The sequence below is a fragment of the Carassius gibelio genome, chromosome B2 (assembly GCF_023724105.1).
Source record: "Carassius gibelio isolate Cgi1373 ecotype wild population from Czech Republic chromosome B2, carGib1.2-hapl.c, whole genome shotgun sequence".
Classification (NCBI taxonomy): domain Eukaryota; kingdom Metazoa; phylum Chordata; class Actinopteri; order Cypriniformes; family Cyprinidae; genus Carassius; species Carassius gibelio.
In genome coordinates this window covers 16097645-16110569 of record NC_068397.1, presented here as the reverse complement: position 1 = coordinate 16110569, position 12925 = coordinate 16097645, and the positions used below count along the sequence as shown (strand labels likewise).

The window sequence follows — 12925 nt, the reverse complement described above, 5'->3', positions numbered from 1 at the left end:
GTAGCCAGTGCAAATTGATAAACAGAGGTGTGAAGTGTATTCTTTTTGGACCACGTTCTGAATTAATTGTAAAGGTTTGATAGAACTGGCTGGAAGACCTGCCCAGAGAGCATTGCAATAGAAGAGCCTGAACAGAACAAGAGCTTGAACGAGGAGTTGTGCAGCATGCTCTGAAAGAAAGGGCCCGATTTTCTTGATGTTGAATAAAGCAAATCTGCAGGACCAGACAGTTTTAGCAATGTTGTCTGAGAAATTCAGCTGATCATCAATCATAATTGCAAGGTTTCTGGCTGTTTTTGAAGCAGTTATGGTTGATGTGCCTAACTTGATGGTGAAATTGTGATGAAACGATGGGTTTGCTGGAACCACATGCAGTTCTGTCTTGGCAAGGTTGAGTTGAAGGTGATGGTCCTTCATCCAGCAAGAAATGTCTGTTAGACAAGCTGAGATGCGAGTAGGTACATTTATTATGTATATAAATACACACACATGCATTTACATAGTCTATATTTTATATTCATATAATTTATACTATAAATAAATGCACTGAACAAAATTATAAACGCAACACTTTTGTTTTTGCCACCATCTTTCATGAGCTGAGCATAAAGATCTAAGACATTTTCTATGTAACACAAAAGGCCTATTTCTCTCAAATATTGTTCACAGTCTGTCTAAATCTGTGTTAGTAAGCACTTCTCCTTTGCCGAGATAATCCATCCTCCTCACAGGTGTGCCATATCAAGATGCTGATTAGACAGCATGATTATTGCACAGGTGTGCCTTAGGCTGGCCACAATAAAAGGCCACTCTAAAATGTGCAGTTTTATCACACAGCATAATGCCACAGATGTCAAAAGCTTTGAGGAAGTGTGCAATTGGCATGGTCACTGCAGGAATGTCCCGCAGAGCTGTTGGCCATGAATTGAATGTTCATTTCTCTACCATAAGTTACCTCTAAAGATGTTTTAGAGAATTTGGCAGTAAATCCAACCTTTCTCACAACTGCAGATCATGTGTATCCACACCAGCCCAGGACCTCCACATCCAGCATCTTCACCTGCAAGATTGTCTGAGACCAGCCACCCGGACAGCTGCTGCAACAATTGGTTTGCATAACCAAAGAATTTCTGCACAAACGGTCAGAAACCATCTCAGGGAAGCTCATCTGCATGCTCGTCATCCTCATCAGGGTCTTGACCTGACTGCAGATCGCGGCGTAATCGACTTGAGAGAGTATATGCTCACATTCGATGGCATCTGGCACTTTGGAGAGGTGTTTTCTTCATGGATGAATCCCGGTTTTCATTGTACAGGGCAGATGGCAGACAGTGTGTATGGCGTCGTGTGGGTGAGCGGTTTGTTGATCTCAATGCTGTTGATCACGTGGCCAATGGTGGCGGTGGGGTTATGGTATGGGCAGGTGTTTGTTATGGACAGCTAACACAGGTGCATTTTATTGATGGCATTTTGAATGCACAGAGATACCGTGACGAGATCCTGAGGCCCATTGTTATGACATTCATCCACGACCATCACCTCAGGTTGCAGCATGATGATGCACGGTCCCATGTTGCAAGGATCTGTACACAATTCCTGGAAGCTGAAAGAATCCCAGTTCTTGCATGGCCAGCATACTCACTGGACATATCACCCATTGAGCATGTTTGGGATGCTCTGGATTGGCGTATACGAAAGCGTGTTCCAGTTCCTCCAAATATCCAGCAACTCCGCAGAGCCATTGAAGAGGAGTGGACCAACATTCCACAGGCCACAATCAGCAACATGATCAACTCTATGTGAAGGAGATGTGTTGCACTGCGTGAGGCAAATGGTGTTCACACCAGATACTGACTGGTTTTCAGACCCCCCAATACAGTAAAACTTCAAATTTTAGAGTGGCCTTTTTTTGTGGCCAGCCTAAGGCACACCTGTCCAATAATCATGCTGTCTAATTAGCATCTTGATATGCCACACCTGTGAAGAGGATGGATTATCTCGGCAAAGGAGAAGTGCTCACTAACACAGATTTAGACAGATTGTGAACAATATTTGAGAGAAATAGGTCTTTTGTGTACATAGAAAGAGTTGTTTAAAAACAAAAGTGTTGCATTTATAATTTTGTTCAGTGTATATTTAATATATTAACATAACATATTTTTCTGAAATATACATGCATGTGTGTATATATACATAATAAATATTCACAGCATACATACATATATTATTTAAATTAAACCTTTTATATTTGGATGCAATTAATCGCGATTAATCATTTGACAGCACTAGTCAAAACCCATAACCTTTGTGTCAATATGTTCTGTTTCATGTTCACACACTTACATACATGCAGTTGTGGATGATGAAGTAGCAAGAGTCAGATATTCAGGTTTACCTCTGTGTAACAGGTTAGACCTGACGTGTGGACAGCCCGTTCACAACAAGAATTAACTACAATCACACATGACCAACATCCATCCATTTGTAACATCCTCCTGATAGTAGATTCTGTGTTACAGTGTAATTTATTTATACTGTATATGAGGAAAGAACGTATACTTCCATGTCTGGCTTCTAATGCAATCTTCATTCATTAGTGATAATAAATGTAATTTTCATTAATTCATGGTAATGAATATACAATTCTGACCAGACCGCAAAGTTTGCAAATACATCCATAAAAACAAGCAAAAAATAGACCCAGATTTGTGACACACACACACACACACACACACACACACACACACACACACACACACACAAATATACTTAGCTATGATGGGGACATTGAAGAGACTTCTTGTTTTTATATTAAGCTAGTTTAAATACTTTAACCTAACCCACATAATCTTAAAACCAAGCAATCTTTCTACACTTTCTGCAAAATAACTATTTATTTTATACAGTTTTCACAAATGAGGACTTCCTTAAAATGATGATGGGAGATTTTGTCAAGTTTAGCTCAAAATATGGTTCAGTAATGTTAGATAAGTTACACACACAAGTACAGACATATACAATTTTGTATTATATTTACCACTTGACATAAATTTACACAGTTAAGGGGTGAACTAAAGAGTTCTGAATTGTTCATTTGTAACAGGCAAATGTCTAAATTTTAGACGAATAGCTTAAAAAACAGAATTAAATTCTTTAAATATGTTTTGATTCATTCACTCTCCCGCTTTCTCTACATTTTTACTGTCACTCTGTTTTTTTCAGACACAATAACACAAAACTCCTTTAGAGGAATAAATCCATTTAGACAGATTAAAAAAAGTATTTCATCGGGAGGGTAACGTTAATGCAAAAATAATCAAAGCCGAGTCTTTCCATCATAAACAGATCAGAGCATAACAAATGCCGTTATTACCATGGCAACTGCTGGTGAAACGTGTCGACTTCACTGAAACGCACATAAAATCAACAGCTGTTGTTTTTTGTAATGTCGTCTATATAAAAACCTATTCAGTTAATGTTATATTGGATAATTACAAAGTATTTAACCAAAAACCCTTTATTTCCAACACTCCCCACGTCAAGACAACACATTTATACGATTCAGTGTTTACAAACAAACGGATGCGACAAGAAGGTTTAAAAAAATGCAACGATCGCTTTACAAAAATATAATAAAACATGCTGATTCTGATGAAAAATGTAATTTATGTTGCTAAATTAATAGAGATATATTTTATTTATTCCAAATAAAAAATACTGCTGTCTTTGTCACTCATGCAAACTTACCTGCAGACCACGCCGCCTCAGTATGTTTGGCTCATCCATTATGAATATAATTTGTAGCCTTGCTACGGTTAATTTAACCCATACCGAAGAGATGAATGTCTTTCACTCAAGAGATCTCTAACCCTGTTTAGTGACCCAATCCAATCCAATCCAACCCCGAAACAGCGAGCACACTGTCACCTGACCGTCTGCGAGGAACCAATCAGAACACGAATCTCTACAGTTCAGGCGGTGGTGAGTTGTGAATCGGGTTGTTGTGCTGAGGAGCTTCTAGAAGTGATGTCTTTCATATTAATGTAGGGTATGTAGTCGGTGTAGGTCTTAAAATAAAAACTTAAAACAAATGTAGACATGGCCTATGTAGCAATTTGACTGAGTAGGTTGTAAAAAATATGAAATGTTGTCCCTTTTAGTGTCATTGGTGCTACAGCTTCATATTTGTTGCATTTTATCTTTTGATAAATGGAAAAGTTATGCTAATGAAACATTCCTATTTTCAGAATGCTGGAATAATTTGGGCAGTTAGCCTGGCACCGTCAGTCATGGGATAATGTCTGTCACCAAGTGGCACCACAGCTTTGATGTTACAATGCAACATTGATCGAAACAAAATCACAACACAGCATAAGCTGCTCTTTGTCCCCTTTCTCTTTGACCAATACAATGTGAATTCTTGTTTTTTTTTTTTTTAATACCCAAATGATTCTGAGTGCACATTTTTTATTTCATGTTAAAGTTGTATTTTAATGAGCCAAATAGTTTTTGCACATTATTTATTTATTTTCTGTGGAGTTATTTGTTGTGGTAAATCAAGGGGAGTGTGGTCTTTTGCAGTCCACTGCTTATTGTCCTTTCCATTTACTGTGTGTGTCTGATGCACTGTGTTCCTGGGACAAACACAGGATCGTTTGTGCTTGTTAGAGTTATTTGAAAATGGCAATTATTGTATTTTATCCGACTTTTGAGGCTGAGCTTTTTCATGCTTCCTACCCAATTCATAATCAAAGAAATGTATCAATGTTATGAAGTTGTTTATAACAAGGTCTAGAAAATGTATTATTTTTTAAATATTTTAGAACATTTATATAAAGATTTTTGTGCCAGACTCTCTGCAGTGATTAAGGGGGGTTTTGGAATTTTGCATGATTTATTAATTACCTTATGTATTCCTGTACCTAAAAAAGTAACATATTTTAATATTTTGACACTTTCATAGGACCTGTAGCTTTTTTTCCTGTTCAGTTGTTCTATGTTCCACAGTAACCAGCAGAGGGACTCGTTTATCTACATCTTAATAAAGGCCAACGTCTGACACCAAAAACTAGGTGTCAGACAAATGGAGATGCTCTTTCTTTGTCACCCCATCGTAACGTTGCTAACATTAACTATTAACCCTTAGGGTGAACACAGAACTGCTTTATAAGTGGAAATGAATGGGAGCCTGAGGCAAAAATGCCCTCCAAATTCAACATAACAATGCAAAACAATTAAGCCAAAATGATTATGGCTGTCATGATTAGTGAAATGAGAAAAGGAACAAAACTTGTTGATTGCAGCTTTACGTTTGGATATGCACTAGTTTTTTTTTTTTTTTACAATTTCCTTTTATCGTTTTTACTGTTTTTTTTTTGCAGCGTTGAGCGCTATGACCACTCAAAAACTTATTTGTTGAGCACATGAATGCAACCGCCAATCAGAGACGGTTTGATTAGCAGTTTTGTTTTTCAATCTATCCAAAATTATGTTATGTCTTACATTTTCTAAAAACAAAAACAAAAAAACAATGAACTAATTTGATTCTTGCCCTTTTTTGTAAGTTGAATTATTCAGTTTTGTCACAATTAACCAATTGCTGTCTATTATGTTAATCGACATTATAATAATTATTACAATATTAATGGCAATAATCGACCATGAGGTTTTTTTTATCATAATACTGCAACCCTACCGAAGCATTACATTTATCCCACCTTTAAGCAGCATTTCATAGTCTGTGTAATGTCTGATGTCATGTCAGGCTTTAGTTGGCCTATACCACTTTGGCAGTGTAAAGATGACTTTTGTTGATAATGATCAAATTTTAGTGGAAACAGAATACAGTATTCTGATTGATTCGTTGAATTAATTAATTGATTAAATCTAAATAGCCTATTTGACATAAAAACATAGGCCTAAATTAATAAACATTACCCTTTGGGTAATGCCACAGTGAAATCATAAATTACAGAGAAGGCTATAGTTCATCTGTGATCTAAATGTGCCGAGGGCTCCTAGTTTACAGAATTAAGGAATTCTGTGTCAGTGTGTATTTTTGTAATTTAGTTGTAAATTAACTGGAGAAGCTTGATAGCGGGGCATGTTCTAAACACTCAGACATGCCCTTTAACCTGTTGCTGAGGGGGGTGATTAAAAATGATATATTTACACAATATATATACATAATTTGTCTGATGTAACAGATGGTGTGTTGTTACAAAAAAGTTTATTGTGGGTGTGTATTGAGTGCATGTGACAACCTTCCCCTCATGTTTGAAATAGAGCCGTCTTTTTGTTTGGCCTCAAACGACCAATTACTCAATGCAGCACTCTTGGCTTTCTGACAGCATGAATGCCGCAGTATTTGTTTGAAACGTACCTAAAAACCTTTCACACACTTTTTACCTCAGAAGAGTCATCTGAGCATGTGATACGTAACACGTGACGCGTAAGCTTTGGCACTTATTCAAATTATCCAACCTTTTTTTTTTTAGTTCAGTTTTGTTTAGATATGTCTTGCTTTATTTTACTACTGCATGTGGCTCTGGTTTTACTGCCGTCTGTCGCTCAATATCTAAACAGATATGTTGTGTCCTACATGAAAACAGAAAGGAATTTTTGAAAAGTAACATAGAAATGTCATTTATTAGATAACGATGCAAGTTTAGGCAAGACCACACACCATGGTGGTCCCATAATTACAGATTATTCTTTATCTTAAAATAATTAGGAATATACAGATCATTCAGATCTTCTGAAATGTGGTATGATGAAATATAGAAGCGTAATGCAGTAATACTCTGTTTAAATGCTTATCTTTCTTGATCTGAATATCTTGTTGTTACATCATGGTTATGTATTTCTGTATTTTCCAGTGTTGTTTGAAAATGTCATAGTAAATAATATTGATGCCAAACGAAGGCATTCTGCGTTCATGCGTGTGTTTGTGTGTATACAGCTCCAAAGTCCCAAGTCCAAGACAAATTTCATTATTCTTCTAAAAGTCATATTGACATGGTGTCATTGTGCAGTGAATGGTTAAATGTACGTGAAGTTTCAGTGTGGGTGTAGATGAGCAATCGTCTCCAGTGGGGCGTGGCCTGTACCTGTATAAATGAAAGCATGTCTGGAATGTCATTCATTGCACTGACCAACACAAAGACAGCACAAACAAAACGAACTTGCCATGCAGAACTCAATAGCACAGTGCTTTCTCCTTTCTGTATGGGCTGTTATTTTTAGCTCTTGTCTGAGAGAGAGTGCAGCTCAACAGGGGCATGAGGAAACGTACAAGGGCCTGCAGCTTGAGGCTCTGAAGAGCATTATTCTGGAGTACCTCGGGATGGATGCGCCACCCGGGCCTGGAGGAAGAGCTTCTCATCAGGACCTGGTCAGGATGTACCGTCAGTATAGGAGAATGGGACACTTGCTTAAGGGCAACTCCAGTGAGGAACAGGAGCTTCAGCCTGCAAGAAGAGCCTCTACGGTGCTCTTTCCCAAAACAGGTAAGCTATAAATACAGTTGTCATATAAAGTAAAGTGTAATTGTGTAGACTTAACTTTTATGTGCGGATTAAAACAATTTGTGTATTATATTTAATTTTATTCATATTCACTGGACTCAAGTAGTCTAAAAATTAAATATATACATGTTTTATGTATCCAATTTCAATGTTTAATTTTCTTTATTTTTAACCCAATTTTAATGTTACTGTGGGTGGATAGAAATACACATATATTGATAAACAAAGATAGAAATGCCCACACATTGATAGATAGATATTTATATATAATAAAAATATTTCATTTACTTTCATTCACATGTAATTTATTTACGTCAATGTATAATATTTATTTGCATATATATGTAGTATATATTTGGTTTGCATTGTTGAATTTCAGTTTTTCTTTATTTTTAACTTAATTTTAATGTTTTTTTTCACTGGGATGAATTTTGTAAAGTGTATATATATGTGTGTGTGTGTGTGTGTATGTATGTGTATTATATATTATTATTTTGTAATAATATTATATAATATATAATGTTATATAATTATATTATGTAATATATTATATGATATACAAATTTTCACATATATATGTTACTTATCTGGTTAACGCTGTCTAATTAAAGTTTTTATTATTATTTATTAACAGTACAGCTCCTGAATTCTTCCGTGGATTCCCAGAAGCAGTGGTTCAGAGCTGTCTTCTACAAAAACTCACGCATTAAAACTGGAGTCAACCTCAAACATGCAAGGCTGCAAATTAAGAGACCACACACAGACAAAATCACACCAGGCCAGCCGTGGCTCTCAAAAGACATTGTGGTTAGAATGCATAAACCTCCTGGTTTTCATACAGAGACTGTATTTCACGCGGGGGACCTGAGCTCTCGGGATGTTACGTTGGATTTGACATTTGCGGTTAAGAAGTGGCTTAAGGACAGCAGTGCTGAGCTTTTAGTTATTGAAATTTGCCTCCTTAAAAAACAAGAAGTGAGTACACAATCCACGCCTCAGCTTGTTTTACAACTTGACCAAGCAGTGAGGAGACGAAACAAGAGAGCTCTGTCTACTAGAGAGGAAAGCGTTGATGATGAAAGTCACTGCAGGCGAAAGTCTTTAAATGTTTCTTTCAAAGACATCGGCTGGTCAGACTGGGTTATTGCTCCCTCGGGCTACACAATGCACTACTGTGATGGTTCCTGCCCACACAATTATAAACCTGCTAGTATGCATACGCAGGTAAAGTCTCGTCTGCATCTCTTGTCTAAGGGAACAACACCCGGGCCTTGCTGTGTACCAGCTGCATATGAGCCAATGGTTCTCATGCACTATGACAGCCGTGGAAAGTTGAAGCTCACGCCTTTCAACGATTTGATAGTTAGTAAATGCCACTGCGCTTGAACAGCACTGGCACTGGTTATCCACTGAACACTGTATTCTCAAAAGAGAAGATGAAAAGGAAGCAAAATATCTAGCTGATAAAATGCAAATCAATTTTATCACCCCCATGTGGTTACATTACTTAGGTTTGGCTTCTTAAGGAAACCAGATGCGTGCTTTTCTGCATAACACTGAAATGGGTACTGTATTTCCATGTGATTGACTTGCTGGAATATCAAGTTATTTATTGTAATTTATTTGAAATGTTTTTGTACTCGTTTGTTGCTTTGTTGTGAATGAATCAAGAAACCTTTTGTATTTTTGAAAGAATGTTAATAAAGTTTATTGCTTTAAGGAGATGAATGGCTGAATCATTGGTCACATTTCAATGCAACACTTTTGAATATAAGATGAAAATCCTCACATACAGTAATTTATAAAACCCAATCAAAGGTTGAGCTGCTATAAAATCTCCGGATGTTGTAAAAAGCTTTAAATCTATGTTTAAATACTATGAAATTGTGGAGAAGAGGCCATCGGAATGAATCATATGTCTGACTCACTCTGATCATATAACAATGAGCTATAAAATGAGATCACACTTACGTTTTACATACGTACGTTTAAATTACAGTCTTTTACAATAATAATTTACAATTTCCACCCCCGGTTCTAGATAATATTTCAAGGTGGGTCATTCCATAAATACCCATAAAAGGTATTTATCCGTGTCAATCAATATCCATATTTATCCTGTCTATAAAGATAGGTCAGATCTAACAACTGTAGCCTTGAAAACACACATAGGTGTCGCTGGCCTTGACCAGAGAGTGAATGTCCTCTGAAGCAACCACAGCAGAGACCTGAGTTCATCTGTGACTCAGTTTTTATATAATACTAGTCTCATTGTAGTCCATAAATATTTGTTGTCTGTTGACCCTGCAAGATTTTGCTGACTATAAATATTTCTGAGATGCATTATTTGATGTATTGTTTTGACGTAATGTTATAATTCACTTGGTAATGATAACAATAATATCTGCAATCATCACACACCGAGGCATAAAGCAATAAACCATTCCTTGTACTTCTGATGTCATTTTACTCACTTCAAAGACGAAGTTATGGTTCATATATCAATAAAATAAAAAATGTAATAGGTTTAAATATTATGAATCATGTTTAATATAAAAAAAGTTGTGATATAAACAAGCATTTGCTATCTACTTCTTACGCATGAGGGTATAGTAGAATTACAGTAAGGAAATATAATAAAGTAGGCTGTCAATAGCCTGCTAACACATAAAAGATTAAATAAGTGTCTGTCTCAAACTACTGAAAGGCCCTAGAAAGTCGCTAAATAAACATTCTTCAGCCAGGACTGTGGTACTTATTTTGAGAATGTGAAATATAATATTTAATATCTAAATTTTAATCATACATTCCACATTTATTATTTAATATTATAAAAAATTGGTGACGGTGATAGCAGCATGCCGATATCAATCTTTTCCTTCTTTTTTTTTTTTTGACACAGACATTTTTCACTAATATCTTAGGCCTACAGAAAACACCAAGACAGTTATATGTCATAACCATTTTACTGAAAAATGATGGCATACATCACATTAATGATTAGCTTGTGCTTTCAAGGCTGCACTTTCTAAAGATACACTCTCAGAAAAACTCACTAATATGTACACTTCAGGTAGGCTACTATATACTTAACGTACTACATGCTTTAACTAATATGTACTTTTAAAGTACTAATATGTACCTTCAAGGTACTAATATGTACCAGTTACAGGTAAATAAGACACAAAGAAAAAAAAAATTCTGAGAGTGTACCAGGACCATCACAAGTCATTCTCACTTCGTCTATGTCAACAAATTGCATGATCTTATCTGGCTGACAACTTGAAAAAGTCGACAAGCAGAATTCACAAACCAACTGTTTGCAAAAATAAAATGCATGTAAACTTTAAAAAATACATATATACAGTGCATAGTTAGACACAGCGCAAGTGCCTCATGCTTAAGCTTTTGAGCCTTTATGAAGGCAGTAGCCTCATGCCATCCGAAGAAAGTTAATGGGACTGCGTCAATGTAATGTTTAAATTTCTTATAAATGGACTTAAACTGACTTTAACTGAGGTGAAATGAAAGCATATTTAAATCAGCAGCAATCTCATGTAAGATCTGCAGTTGAGAAATGTAACTGACAAAGTCATTTGTCAACAGGATATGCAGCAATTTTAAGAAAACCACGTATTTTATACATTTCCAGAGTGATGTGTATGATTAACACCTAGACAAATGGGCAAACAAAGACTGAATTGTATGCCTGAGACATTTCTGGCAGTTTCACAGTGCCATATCCAACCCCCTGCTTGTCTAATGTTCCACTTGTTTCGTTTAGTTGTGGAAGTGGAAAAGACATTCTCAGCTAATTTGTAGCTAATCGCTGAGAGAGGAGATCTTTCGGTAAAGGTTTCAGTGAGTCACAGTGACAAAAAGATCATAAGACACAGTCAAGATAGATAATTATTACCACCGTCTAATTAATATGGAAGCTTGAAGAACAAGCTTTGCATGTGAAAACATGAGCATAATCCTTATGAAATGAGGGTGTGTGACATTAACTGCACATAAGCTACTGTTCAGAAGTTTGTGGTTGGAAAGATTTTTGTAATGTCTTCTGAAAATCTGTTCACCAAGCCTGCATTTATTTGATCAAAATACAATAAAACAGCAATATTATAAAACATAATTCAACTGAATGTTTTTTTCAATTTCAATATATTTTAAAATACAACTAATAATATGTACAACTAAGCCTTCAGTGTCACATGATTCTTCAGAAATCAGTCTAATGTGCTAATTTGCTGCTTAAGAAATATTTCTTATTAATATCAATGTTGTGCAAACAGGCTTAATAATTTTGTGGAAACTATGATTTTTAATTTATTAATTTTTTTTTGCAAAAGAACAGCATTTATTTAAAATAGAAATCATGTGTAACATTATAAATGTCTTTACTATCACTTTTGATTCATTTAGTGTGCCCTTGCTAAATAAAAGTAATGATTAATATACTGTGTATATATATATATATATATATATATATATATATATATATATAACTTTACTGACCACAAACGTTCATGAACAGATGTTGACCAAATTCATTAATTCAGGAAGCAAATATTTTTATTTTACATTAAAATGTGTGAATGCCCCCCCCCCCCCCCCATCCTTGCTGAGAAGTCCAGCACATGCCCCAGCATCTCAACAAGAACTTAGTTAGTGGTCTACCCAACCAGTACAAACCAGTCTGTACAGCATGGAACGTTCACGCTGGTCTAAACTGGACTTTTCCACGGGGATTATTTACAATCGGCAGAAACACCTGTTAAACTGTGATCAATGAGGTCATGACTATGTTATGCTGCCTCACAGTGAGTTCAGCCAAAAAACGACATGTAATGTTTGTGAGGGCCAATGAATCGCTATTTCTCGGGCAAATTGTTTTGTCCTTGATTTCACCCTTTAAAAATAAAGACTGTAAAGACTATCATGCCAGTACAAATGATTGAACTACTGAACATTTTGGGCATTAATACTGGACAGCAAAACATTTCAGGCTTTCAAGCATCTGGCATGATGTAAACATCCTCAGAGATTTCAGCCCCGTCTGGATTGAAGAGGGCAGGATCATTGCTGTAGATTGCATCATGTGGATCACACTGCACGTATGCTTGATGGTCTCTAAATGGGGGGCAAAAGTGAAATTCAGTTCTTGGAAACTCAGATCCTTATAAAAAGTTGAACTGCTAAATTTTCACCAATAACCCAATAAATATTGCTGCAAAATAAAAACTCCTTTAATGTAACTCTCTCTGACCGTTATTACCACACATTCAGTGTGTCATTGTGATCTTGCAAAACAGATCTTCGCAGGAAATTCCATTTCTATTGTAAAGACTTATCTTAACCTGCTCATGACCTAGTTTCTTATGATCTACATTAGTGCA

At 35.9% G+C, this 12925-nt stretch overlaps 2 protein-coding genes across 2 annotated transcripts in view; one reads left to right on the top strand and one right to left on the bottom strand.

Annotated features, from left to right (window-relative positions):
* The window catches only part of mast3a (microtubule associated serine/threonine kinase 3a), a 30723-nt gene extending 26831 nt beyond the window's left edge, over positions 1 to 3892 (bottom strand). Inside the window, exon 1 of the mRNA XM_052548084.1 lies at positions 3748 to 3892. Within this exon, the coding sequence (XP_052404044.1) occupies positions 3748 to 3786 (39 nt within the window). The 5' untranslated portion in view covers positions 3787 to 3892. The remainder of the gene's footprint in view (positions 1 to 3747) is intronic.
* Positions 3893 to 7047: 3155 nt separating this feature from the next.
* On the top strand, positions 7048 to 10747 carry LOC127951496 (bone morphogenetic protein 4). Its single transcript, XM_052549387.1, has 2 exons — positions 7048 to 7508; positions 8161 to 10747. The coding sequence occupies exons 1-2, from the start codon at positions 7190 to 7192 to the stop codon at positions 8910 to 8912; spliced, it is 1071 nt and encodes a 356-aa protein (XP_052405347.1). The 5' UTR covers positions 7048 to 7189; the 3' UTR covers positions 8913 to 10747.
* Positions 10748 to 12925: the final 2178 nt, after the last annotated feature.